Here is a 13,274-nt window from a genome sequence, read left to right on the forward strand (position 1 = left end):
GTGTGCTGATTACACCCCTTAGAAATACCCTCTGTTTTCCCTCCTTCTTTGCTGAAGAGTTTTTGATGTGTAAAGACCAGTTCCATATCCTGCAATACATTATTTTGTTCCAGCCACGTTGAACCGCTTCCCGATCTCGGACCCTGCCTTTCTCGACTATGTTTTTTGGATCACCCCTTTTTGAGTTACCTTCTACGGCGTGCTTTCTGTTTTGTTTCCAGAGCCTTGCTTGTGAGATTTCATTTGTCATTTAATAAACGTGCGGTTCCGCACTCCGCTTTTGGGTCCTCCTTGCAGCCAGCCGTGACGCAAACCAATTTAATCTGATTGAATTCTGCTCTAGAGATTTGCTCAGTATTTCATTTGTTCAACATAGACCTGACAATAACTTGATGCATGCTGCTGCATGTGGTGCCTTTTGTAGTCAATTGCACTATGACAGATCCTATCAATTCACATCTGTGTAGGGCCTCTGAAGGCACTCCCAGACAGACAAGATTCAACTCCAACAGCACAACATCAAAGACAACATCCATCTTGACCAACATCTGACTGAACTTGCAACTTTGTATAGGAGATGAGAAGCGGCGAATTGATGGGGGAAAGAGAGAGGGATAGAGCGCAGGGAGAGTAAGAGAGCCTAGAGTAGCAGCTCTATTAGAACCCCAGGCACAACAAATGATGGCTGAGAGCAATTTTCAGACCTTTTGTTTTTCCTTACAAAATACTATCCAGTGTTTCATTGTATAGTAGTTTTGGGTGAAGAGGAATATGGATGTGACACAAGGTTTGTTTTTATTTTATCACACAAAGTGAACACAAGAGCTTTAGTATTCCACAAGAGAGTTGTCTTTCGGGAAACTCCAGTTGGCCACTTTACCCCAAAACTCAGGAGAATAGGAAATCGCTAATTACCATTGTTGTTGATTCTCTCTCTGAGAGTGTAAGGAATGTTCATCCCACACATGGCTGAACAAATCAGTTTGTGGATATAGGGTACTGTAGCTCGGATGCACAAATTATCTCTCACACAGACAGGAAAAAGCGACAGAAAATTGAAATATAGAGTTATCACAGTAGCAAAAAAAAATACAAGCAAAAAACCTTTGCTTTAAATAGCATCATATTTATTATTTGGCATATCCCTTTGCAATTTTTTACATGAAAAATGCCAGTAAAAAGGGGGGGAAAGAGACTGGATGGAACCAAAGCAAATAAAGTAAAAAGTAATAAACCCCTCTCCTACCTTACCTGCCTACCCACTAGTAACCTAACCGAGTGCCGACCCACTAACAGGGAGTCAGGTGGCTGAGCGGTGAGGGAGTCGGACTAGTAATCCGAAGGTTGCCAGTTCGATTCCCGGTCATGCCAACTGACGTTGTGTCCTTGGGCAAGGCACTTCACCCTACTTGCCTCGGGGGAATGTCCCTGTACTTACTGTAAGTTGCTCTGGATAAGAGCGTCTGCTAAATGTAAATGTAACCAATTTTTTTTTTTTTCATAGATGCAAAAATGTCCCCCAAAAAAATTCACGTTATCATTATAGGGTGTTGTGTGGATTTTGAAGAACATTTTTCATTTTATCCGTTTTGGAATATGGCTGTAACATAACAATATGTGGAAAGGTAAAGCGCTGTGAATACTTTCCAGATGCCCTGTACAATATCTGTATCCAATTCTAAATAATGGTTACTGACTATTAAGAACTATCTCCTTCCCTACGCAATCACACAATATAGTAGTACTCATGATTACAGTAGGGTGAAGTGCCTTGCCCAAGGACACAACGTCAGTTGGCATGACCGGGAATCGAACTGGCAACCTTCGGATTCACCATTCAGAGCTTCATAACATGTTGTGTTCAAATAACAGTGTAAAATTGAATAAAGTTTGTTATATTTGTTTGAATAAACCCTCTGAAAATACACTATGTATATTTGATGTATACTGTAAGGACCTAGATCTAGTTTGACAGAGCAGGACCCAAAATAATATCTGTATCACTGCTTTGTGAAAATTGGACTTGGACTTCTCCAGTCAATTGATATTGTAGTGTTGTGTATGATAATGAAGCTGTATTTTCCTTTTTTGTTTTCCATGGCTGTATATGTATTGATGGTGATTGATAGCTCCTGATGCACTGAGGAAGGCAATCGTATTGTAATTCATTAGTGTCCATTTGCAAAGCCCTCCATGGTTGATGGACGTGTAAAAAGCCAACTGCCCCAACACAAATAATTGCGTCCTTGCTGATAGTTATTTTCTTATTATAAGGATGCAGTGCCATCCTTGTGAACTGTCTATGCAGTCAAGGTTATTAGATTAGCAACCCTGCAACACTTAGTCTAACCCAGTAAGCCAGGGATATTCAATTACAAATTCAGTTGGGCCATTCAGTTAAAAAACATGTTTTATTAAGGTTAAGGTTTATTCATTGTTTCTCTTTGGTCAGTTTGCACAGCAAAAGGTGAATAAAAAAACAATAAAAGAGCTAAATGAACAGAATCTGAGGTAGCCCCTACTTTTTCCACTTACAAAAGAAGAAAAAAATGACCTAGGCACCTCTTGCCTAGGCCTACCTAGGCTACATATCTGATCACAAAGGGCATTAGAAGTTACATTTTTTGTTTTAAACGAGAACAGTGACTTTAGGCTCGTAAGTTGTCAATGCAATCCGAAGGCATTGGTGGAGAGTACGGTCAGTCGGCGCAACGAAAGTTGCTTTTTATGGAGTTCATGTGTGAAAAACTTGACTCAAGTGTATGTTGATCCAAACATACTGAGAATGACAATCGCTACTTTCTTAATGTTAGGGAACTGATGTACGTTGACATCAGTCCAAAACCACTTTCTTTGCTCTGGCGGATAAGTCCCCTTCTATTGCAACACTGAACAGGTCTCTGGCAAAAAAAATTCAGCTCTCTGGGCAGAACAAGTCCATCCAATCGACCAAAAAGTGCTTTTTCAACCTCGCAATGAAATCTGTGATTTGTGCGGGGGATGAGATGCATTTGCGGAGTGTTGGAAAATGCAGCATTCGGCCTGTGCTCAAATCAGTTGCGAAAAGGTCCAGTTTAACTTGTAATGCGCGCATCTGTTGCTCAAGGTCGATGACAGTTTTGTCTCTGCCTTGTAGTCCCAAATTGAGATCATTCAGGTGTTTGAATATGTCGCTCAGAAAGCAGGCATCGGCCATGAAGTTGTCGTCCAGTATGCGACTCAAGTGCGTTTTTGCCTGTTTTTACTTGCTGCGGAGGAGGAGGAAAGTTATGATCTCCTCTCTGAGACCACAGAAACGCTCCAGTGCTTTGCCTTTGGACAGCCACCTCACGTCACAGTGTTTCCGCTATGTTGATTTTTCCGTGGCGGCACGCCACGGCAAAATTTCTGCAACCACGGTATCAGAAGTAGGGCTGTACAAAATTTAAGGCCGTCTATCAGCAGTGATTGTTAGAAAGCGTATCGGAGGATTGCACGGACACGCGCTTCACAGCGCAGTTGAGATTGCGTGTGTGCGTCCTTGAGAACTGTAGAGCTAAGTCGTATAACTTATGTTGTCAGTTAATTTAAGGATTGTATTAGTCTATAGTTCTTGCTAATTTTAATTAAGTTAACTGGTGATTTTCGTTGTTTGTAGGCTATTCTTCCCCTGCTAGCGAAATTGCACATGTCGATTCGATAGCAATTGCTGCCCTTGCTCACGTTTGTATTTTAGGTGCATTATTATGCTGAAGTAGTTTTAATGAATAAATAGTGGGTATATTGTTATTATTAGCTACATAATGCTTATCAAGATCAAATGAAGCAGTCAGCGTACATGCTTCCTAGTGGCCCCTTAATCGATAGGCTAGGCTACTGACCATTTACAATAAGTTACGTCAGTTATTAATTGGCAGCATGTAGAACATACTTTATGACTGTAAGGTGTCATTAAGTAGCCTAACTTTATTTCTTGAGGGGAAATATGGAAAAAAAAGTGCATTATTACATTAGCTATTAGACTATGACATTAACCTGCCCCCACTGCAAAAAAAAAATCCTAGCGGAAACATATGGCGTGAAATTAGTGCCAGGAGAGCGAGCTCTGTAAAAACGATTTGTAACTTGCAAAAAAGATTTGTGTCTCTGTAGAAAATGATTCGTGTACTTGCAAAAAAAGTTTTGTGTCTCCGTAGAAGAAGGCAAGATTTGTGTCCTTGCAAAAAAGATTTGTGTACTTGCAAAAAAAGTTTTGTGTCTCCGTAGAAGAAGGCAAGATTCGTGTACTTGTAAAAAAAAGTTTTGTGTCTCCGTAGAAGAAAAAGATTTGTGTACTTGTAAAAAAAAGTTTTGTGTCTCCGTAGAAGAAAATGATTCTTGTACTTGTAAAAAAAAGTTTTGTGTCTCCGTAGAAGAAAAAGATTTGTGTACTTGTAAAAAAAGTTTTGTGTCTCCGTAGAAGAAAAAGATTTGTGTACTTGTAAAAAAAAGTTTTGTGTCTCCATAGAAGAAGGCGGGAACAATGCTCCCAAAACCATCTAAGCCAATCAAATATAGCCATTTCTGTGTCTAGTATCATTGGACATTTTCGTCTGTCTATCACACAAAGAACGTCAGCGAATAAGAATAAAACTAGAACGCTGATGATTTCAATGGCGAGTCATTTGGTAAGTAGTTCAAAATATCCATTTACATTTAGTCATTTAGCAGACGCTCTTATCCAGAGCGACTTACAGTAAGTACAGGGACATTCCCCCGAAGCAAGTAGGGTGAAGTGTCTTGCCCAAGGACACAACGTCAGTTGGCATGACCGGGAATCGAACTGGCAACCTTCGGATTACTAGCCCGATTCCCTCACCGCTCAGCCACCTGACTCCCGGGCATGCAGCCATGGGCATGTATCTTTAATGCAACATTTAAAGATTATTCGGTTAGCACACTCTTAACAGTATAAATTAATGGATAAGAGTCGTAGTAAGTTGAATAGTTTTTTAATGTATATATGTATTCGGATATTTAATTAGACGACCAGTCATTAAACCTAGCCTTAGTTGGACAATGTGCAGCTAAATGGCAGCGAACTGCCACGAAATCACTCAATATAGTTAGTGGTTTTCATTCGAAATGAAAGCTGGCAGTAAATAATACACTCTAGAGTGAAAGATCCATATATTTTTAATTTATGCGCTTAACTTTCCCAGCCAACATTTGAGATCTATCCAGTGTGTCCAGCTCATGTTTAGTTTAGCATGGCGAATACACCAACATTAAAAAACATGTAAAGTTGTGAACGCTTGGTATGATGCTTACCGGCTGCAATTTAGCTGCACATTGTCCAACTAATGCTAGGTTTAATGACTGGTCCTCTAATTAAATATCCGTATACATATTTACATTAAAAAACTATTTAACTTACTACGACTCTTATCCATTAATTTATACTGTTAAGAGTGTGCTAACCGAATAATCTTTAAATGTTGCATTAAAGGTACATGCCCATGGATATTTTGAACTACTTACCAAATGACTCGTCATTGAAATCATCAGCACTCTAGTTTTGTTCTTATTCGCTGACGTTCTTTGTGTGATAGACAGACGAAAATGTCCAATGATACTAGACACAGAAATGGCTATATTTGATTGGCTTAGATGGTTTTGGGAGCATTGTTCCCGCCTTCTTCTACGGAGACACAAAACTTTTTTTTACAAGTACACAAATCTTTTTCTTCTACGGAGACACAAAACTTTTTTTTACAAGTACACAAATCTTTTTTGCAAGTTACAAATCTTTTATGCAAGTACACAAATCTTGCCTTCTTCTACGGAGACACAAAACTTTTTTTTTGCAAGTACACAAATCATTTTCTACAGAGACACAAATCTTTTTTGCAAGTTACAAATCCTTTTTACAGAGCTCGCTCTCCTGGCACTAATTTCATGCCATAGAAACACTGCGTCATTATGCAAAAGCAGGTTGTGGTGCTCAGCAGACATCTCTGACAGCAGGTTTGGCGTTTGGATGTTGCGGTAAAATAAACAAGTATTTGTCAGTCCAGGCAGGGTTAAACTGACAGTTTTCATTGTCAATTTTACATTTCAGTGTTGAGAAAGAAATATTGATAGTAATCTAGGCTACTACCGGCATGCTCTGCATTGTTTGTGTGTTGCAAGGCTACGTGGTCTGTACTACTGCATGAATTTACGAAGGAATGTATGTTTTTGGTGGGACCTCGGGCTGGGCCACTCAGAGGTTGCTTCCGGGCCGCATGTGGCCCGCGGGCTGCCAAATGAATAGCCCTGCAGTAAGCAATACAAATGTTGCAGCTCGTTTGGTAAAAAGAAAGTATTTTCTTTCTCTCCAACTGTTATGATCTCATCTCACTCTTGGGATTTTGACCTTTATTTGTAGTCAAACAAATTAAATTGTCTGCAGCTGATTTTTTCCTGCAGAAGTTCCTCCCCCCCCCTTCTTATGTCTTCATATGAAGTGGTGCTTTGGCTGTAAACATTATTATTTAAACTTCCTCTAACATGTGTTTCGTCCACAGGGGCTGAAACCAATGGATCATAATGGGCTCTCAGATCCTTATGTCAAACTGCATCTGCTGCCTGGGGCCAGTAAGGTACGTAGCTGTCTTTGCACTTCTAACATGAATTCTGCTAATACAGTGGCCATTATTTTATGGATGTTACCAACTTGACAATTTATTGTGGAAAGGTGGCTCCACCTTGATCACACCTGTCATTTCATGCTTGGGATGGTATAGATTTGACATTATGACAAGTCATTTAAATAGAGTTATACAGTGATTGATTCATATGAAGGGCATCACTATTGAGCCATTATTCATTCCCACACAATGTCTACAGTCATAAGACACCATACTGGAAGTCCAATAGATGCTGATTGGGTACAAAGAAAACAAATTTGTCCAGTCATTCAAGCTATTTAGTTTAGACAAGCCTCATCTCCCATTCCATGTGGTGAGGGGCCTCATATCATTCATCAAAACCCCAGAGTAGTCTTTCAGCCTGAATTATGGACTTAAGGACTTGAAAATCCTTTAATCAAATCCATGCAGTGTCAAACCTGTGTCCTTCGAACACCCCCCCCCCCACACACACACACCTGCATTTGCCCATGAGTGCTACCAAAGACAGAGATGTTGCAGGACAAGTAGAAGAAATATTATCAGGGAACATTGACTAGTTTGAGTCTAATTCTGCTACCAAAGTTGAAAATTATAAATTATTTTCTGTAGGTGTGTGTCGGTTGTCAAGAGGAAACTAATCAGCAGGGTCTTTGTTCCTGGTGATGTTCATGTTAGGTGACTCAGAGAAAATTAGGTGTTGGTCCTGATGGACCGCAGTCTCCTGCCGGAGGGGAGTGGCTGAATTCTTCCTGAAGTCCACAACAATCTCCACTGTCTTAAGAGCATTGAGCTCCAAGTTTTTCTGGCTGCACAAGGTCACCAGATTGTCAGCTTCCCACCTGTAGTCAGACTCATCGCCACCAGAGATGAGCCCAATGAGGGTGGTGTCATCCGCAAACTTCAGGAGTTTGATGGACTGATGAGAAGAGCAGAGGGGAAAGGATGCAGCTCTGAGGAGATCGGGTGCTGATGGACCGGGATTCAGAGATGTGTGTTCCGAGCTTGACGCACTGCTTCCTGTCAGACAGGAATTGATCCACCTGCAGGTGGAGTCCGGCACGTTCAGCTGGGAGAGATGGTCCTGAAGCAAAGCCGGGATGATGGTGTTGAAAGCAAAGCTGAAGTCCGCAAACAGAATCCTAGCGTAGGATAGTGGGGAATCCAGGTACTGGAGGGTGAAGTGGAGGGCCATGTTTACTGCGCCGTCTACAGACCTGTTGGCTCTGTAGGCAAACTGCAGAGGGTCCAGAAGAGGGTCTCTGAAGGATTTGAGGTGTGCCAGCACCAGGCGCTCATAAGACTTCATTACCACAGAGGTCAGGGCAACTGATCTGTAGTCATTAGGAGTCATTAAATGCAAAACCGAGTTTACAGTATTTTTTGGAAATAAAGCCGCGGCTTGTACCCCGATTTTACCGTTTTCTTGTGGTTGTACGGCTTATATTTCGAAGAGGCTTATAGTGGCTTCCTCCCAAGATCTCTACAGACCCTGCACCTAATTTAATGCTCAACAATTGGCTTATTACTTGAAAGAGGAATTATTTCTACTTTGTCGTCTCAGTTACACTATCAGGGCTTAGAAATACAGTGACTTGCTAAAGTAGGCCAATGGCTAGTAGAACATAACATTTCATAATAATTTCAGTGAATCAAACATCTGCAAGACCAAGTGAAATGTTATATACAGCTAGCAAACTAACGCTAGCATCACTAACAACATTGGCTAATTCAACTTCGGTAGTGTAACCGAACTCTTTGTAGGTTCGTTTTAAATATTGTCCACACGACCATATAAAATAATAAGACACGGACACGGTCTCTTTTTACAACTTGTATTTTCCCACTGTTCTTCTTGACATCGCCATTCGAACAACCCAGAGCCATATAAAAAGAGAGTTTCGACACATGATCACGTGGTTCAAGTAGCTTGCTGTAGTTCCAAAAAAAACAATGCTGTCAACCTGTTTGAGATCCGGTGCTGATGGACCGGGATTCAGAGATGTGTGTTCCGAGCTTGACGCACTGCTTCCTGTCAGACAGGAATTCTGTGATCCACCTGCAGGTGGAGTCCGGCACGTTCAGCTGGGAGAGCTTGTCATGAAGCAAAGCCGGGATGATGGTGTTGAAAGCAAAGCTGAAGTCCGCAAACAGAATCCTAGCGTAGGATAGTTGGGAATCCAGGTACTGGAGGGTGAAGTGGAGGGCCATGTTTACTGCGCCGTAGTTTGCTGTAGTTCCAAAAAAAACAATGCTGTCAACCTGTTTGAATGGTTTCAAATAGCCTGGCTAACGGAAGTCGCATTCTCAGGCTAATGACGAATGAAACAGGCTCGGTTAACCTTTGTGTTATCTTCGGGTCATTCTGACCCATCAGTCAGTGTGACCCACCGTCGTATTGCGACAACTTTACCGCATACAAAAACAAAGTGAAGCATTTTCTTTTAACTGTCGGGCTGTCTCAGACCCTCCACATCGCGAAGGTTAAAATAAAATGCTTTTTATTGGGTTTTGTATTGGGCAAAGTTGTCGCAACACAACGATGGTTCGTTGTGTTGTGCGTTGTGTGCAGCACAAGGGTTTAAAAAATTCTGGCTATCTTCAGCAGGCTCGTATCTACAAAAATCAGTCCTCCCTGACGTTTTTGGTGTAGAATGGAGTGAAATACAACATTGTGAACACACTCACTGCCAGTGAGTGACCCGAGTCTGACTGAGGCTAACGTCAAAACAGTGTAACGGGGGACCAAGATAAGGCTGCCGCCTAAGACTATGCGGGCGACGCATTCTTACTCAAATTTCAAGACTTTCGTGACCCAAATCAAGATGCGACAGATCAATGGGGAATCGCTTTCTCTCTTAAAGGCTGTCCTCCTTGACCTTTTTGATGCAGAATTCACTGAGATGAAATGATCAACTTCACCGAAACACAGAAGAAAAAATCTAGCTAGCTACTTTAAAATCAGTTAAATAGACATGAATGGCACATAACATGGCATTTTATTTTGTTTGAGGTTTAACTTGTCCAGTGAGGAAAGTACATTTCTCTTCCACTTGCCCTACAAGAAAAATCCACTTGTGGATCCACCTGGACAAGCGGACAAGAGCCTTAATGTCGAGCCCTGAAATGGGACTTAAATGGGAAATGGGAGTTAAACAATTTTTTTTATTCATCAGCCCACTTACAATTGACTACGTTAACAACATTTATATTTGTAGTACTTGATGAAAGTACTAGATAGCAATCACGCCTGGGCCCCGTTCGTTGTAAGGGTTGAAGCTAAGTTAATCAATTGTCCCTTTAGCCCGTTAACATTAGCGAGATGAGTGAGAACAGCAAATATCGGTTCGTCAACGGCTGATCCGCATCCAAATCATGTGGTTAATTTCAATCAGGATAAACTTATCAGGGAAATTGCACGTGCACGTCCTACTTCAAAAGGCAGGTAAGGTCGATCACCAAAACCGTGATTTTCTAACGGTAAGATGGCGGAAAAGACGAAAGAGAGAGCGGTGATAGGCTATTCTCGCCATCCGAGCAAACTATTATAATGAGTCTCTACGAAGACAATAAGCATATTACCATGGCTAAGTCAAACACCGCCGCTGCCAGAGCAAGACGCAGCTTGGCAAAAAATTGCAGATAAGCTAAATGTGAAAGTTTTGGGGAAATGTATAGGCTCATCTTAAGTGCCTCCCAAGTTACCCCAATCAGATCACATTTCTTTAAATGTGCCTGCTGGCAGTAGGCTTAATGGAAATTAATAATCGAATGAGATCTTGCAAGCGAAAATGATGATCTCAACTCTTTCAGAATAAGTAGGCTAGATACAAACAAGGCCAAAGAGTATCTAATTGATACGAATTCATAGACACTTATGAGGATATATGTAGGCTACTGAGCTTATATCATGTACTATATATGTGTATATGCATGTAGGCCTATGTGTAAATCCCTCTTTGATTTCATTGACTGGGACATGGCCAGGGAATCTAATGAATTGATTCATCAACTGGTTAAGCGCCAAGTACACTTTTCTTACAGCAACGCATGCTGCGGCTTTGCCAATGTTTTCTGCATCGCCTATACCGGGGGTACTCAATAGGCGGACTCCGGTCCAGATCCGGACCCAGACACAATACAATTTGGACCGAAGACAAAATCAACATTCTAATATAGTCATGATCCAAGCGAGTTTTCATTGGTGCAGGATTTTGTGCTATAGCCTATATTTTTTTTCCTACTAGATGTGGTTTCTATCTTCCGTGTCCAATCCATAGGTCCAATCAGGAGCTGTAATAACTGTGGGCCACGCAGGTTGTGTGTGTCATTCGCAACAACGCAGGCTAACGATTTGCTAATGGTACCCGTTTCTTTCTTAGCAAAAATCATGGCGTGACAAAACCCATAAAAAAGCGAAAAGTTGATTCCGAAAATCGCTCATTTCAGACAGAGTGGACTGACAAGTATGTATTTGTGCTGCCGGTGGGGAGCACAAAACCGATGTGTTTAATCTGCAATGAGACGGTTGCCCTTGTCCAAAGTGGTAACGTGAAACGTCACTATGACACAAAGCATAGACACTTTGAACAAAATTCCTACCCCCAGAACTCTGAGGTAAGGGCCAGAAAAATAAACCATCACTGTTCCGAACCCTGGACTGAATGGAAATTTGGTGAGTGGACCTTTTGGGTTTCTAATTGAGTACCTCTGGCCTACACTGTATAAAAATGGAGCCTATACCTGACGCAAAAAAACCTCAAGGCTATGCAGAGTCTGAAGCACAGTTAAAGTTTCAAGTAGCTTTATTGTCAATTTCTTCACGTCAAGACATAAAAAGGAATCGATATGACGTTTCCCACTCTTCCACAGTGAAACATATAAAAAGCACAGGCACAACAGATAAGACAAGACATTTCCTAAAACATAGCATTACATATTCACATACAGCAGCATAAGCTGCATAAAGCATAAAGATTGCTGCAGCGTGTGATATTTGCAATGTACGGCCCGAGAAGGTCTTGCAAATAAATGAGTCCTTGTCCGCTGAATCGATATCGCTCAAACAAGAACTCATCCGTGTGAAATAAAGGATCTTGGCAATCGCGAAGAACTCTATTGGTATGGAAAGCTAATCGAACTAAAATATAGCAACTTGGTCAACTGGGTCTCTCAAAAAGGGAGCTGCCATGTTATTTTCCAGGGGTGTGGCAAGCTTATCCAGCTACACTTACGTTAGCCTGCTCTGGAGCAGGTTAGTGCTAATTGATATGTTACTATGTTGATTTATCGAAAGTTGCTTCCACGAACCAAAAAGAGGGGTGTTTTTTATCTTAGCCTGAACATTAGCTCGCTAAACCGCTTAGCGAGCTACGACGAATACCCCCCAGCAACTGCTCAATTTCAGACAAGGAGTTTGGTAAATAGAACTGAATATGCAAGGCAACCAATTGCATTCAATAAAACATTTTATTATACAATATGTCCAGTGAGAGGGTCAAGTTTGTTTTTAGTGAGTGGACCTGAAATTCCTGCCGAGCGTTGAGAGCTAGCTGGACGATAGGGGACCCCTTAATCTGCAATTCATCGTTGCTAGCGCTAATCAGATGTAATAACTAGGCTAATATAACTTTGTATGCCAACGAACAAGAACTAATTTGACAGACTATAAACCAACTGACTTATAGTTATGATACACATGCTATCTAGCTAGCTTCAGTAAAAGTGTTGCTTACGTTAGATACTAGACCTACAGTCTAGCTCTAACTGCATTTAGAATCTAACAAGCTATAATATTACGATAAACTTTATTTAAAGCTGGCTCAATGAAATACTACTAATAACAATTGATATGTGGTGGTAGAAATATGAAAAAATGCTGGATTTTCATCAATTTACCAGCTAACTTGCTTCGGAGACACTGAAAATGAATGGGGTTGAACGGTGGAAAATACAATGTTTCGAACTATAGGTCGCATGTGACACACTTTACTTCCGCATTCTTCGATAACATCTGAGGTTTACTTTTGAATACTGTATAGTAGCCTGTGTAGTGCACTTTCAGTTCATTAAGTATACTTCCTAAAGTACCTCCAAGTATACTTTAGATTACTTTGAAGTGCACTTTCAATTAATGTACGTACTTCAAGAAGTAAACTTAATAAATGTCCATTTACGATGATTTACTAATATATTTAAATGTTTAGGAGCCCCTTAAACGCCGCCGATCTTGCGTCACTTGACGAGACCGGGGGCCTCGCCAAGTGACACTGGAGATTATTAGCTGAAAGAAACTTTAACACTATTTACCGCCTTGCATCATGGGAATTGACCAGCCAATGAGCCACGCTATCTTCATTTTTTCATGTCGTTATTTCGTTCTTCAGTCAGTTTGACAGTATAACCTTCAAATGCATAATGCAACCCTTCTGTCTGCTTCTTTCTCAAGTAGCTTTTTCGTTTTTTCCATTAATACTCCAATTGATCATTATTAGTATAAGATTATAGGGCTTCAGAATGTTTTGGCAGTAATTAAGGTTACAGCTTCAGTACCAAAAAAGATTCAATGTGCAATGCATAATAGATTTTCATAGACATGAATAATTAGAATGAGATGGATCTAAAAAATGTAACCTGTAATGTACT

The 13,274-nt window shown here is 40.9% G+C and overlaps 1 protein-coding gene across 1 annotated transcript in view; it reads left to right on the forward strand.

Annotated features, from left to right (window-relative positions):
* doc2b (double C2-like domains, beta) overlaps positions 1 to 13,274 on the forward strand; it is a 196,668-nt gene that overhangs the window by 92,665 nt on the left and 90,729 nt on the right. Inside the window, exon 3 of the mRNA XM_067257791.1 lies at positions 6,528 to 6,602. Within this exon, the coding sequence (XP_067113892.1) occupies positions 6,528 to 6,602 (75 nt within the window). The remainder of the gene's footprint in view (positions 1 to 6,527; positions 6,603 to 13,274) is intronic.

The sequence above is a fragment of the Osmerus mordax genome, chromosome 19 (assembly GCF_038355195.1).
Source record: "Osmerus mordax isolate fOsmMor3 chromosome 19, fOsmMor3.pri, whole genome shotgun sequence".
Lineage (NCBI taxonomy): Eukaryota > Metazoa > Chordata > Actinopteri > Osmeriformes > Osmeridae > Osmerus > Osmerus mordax.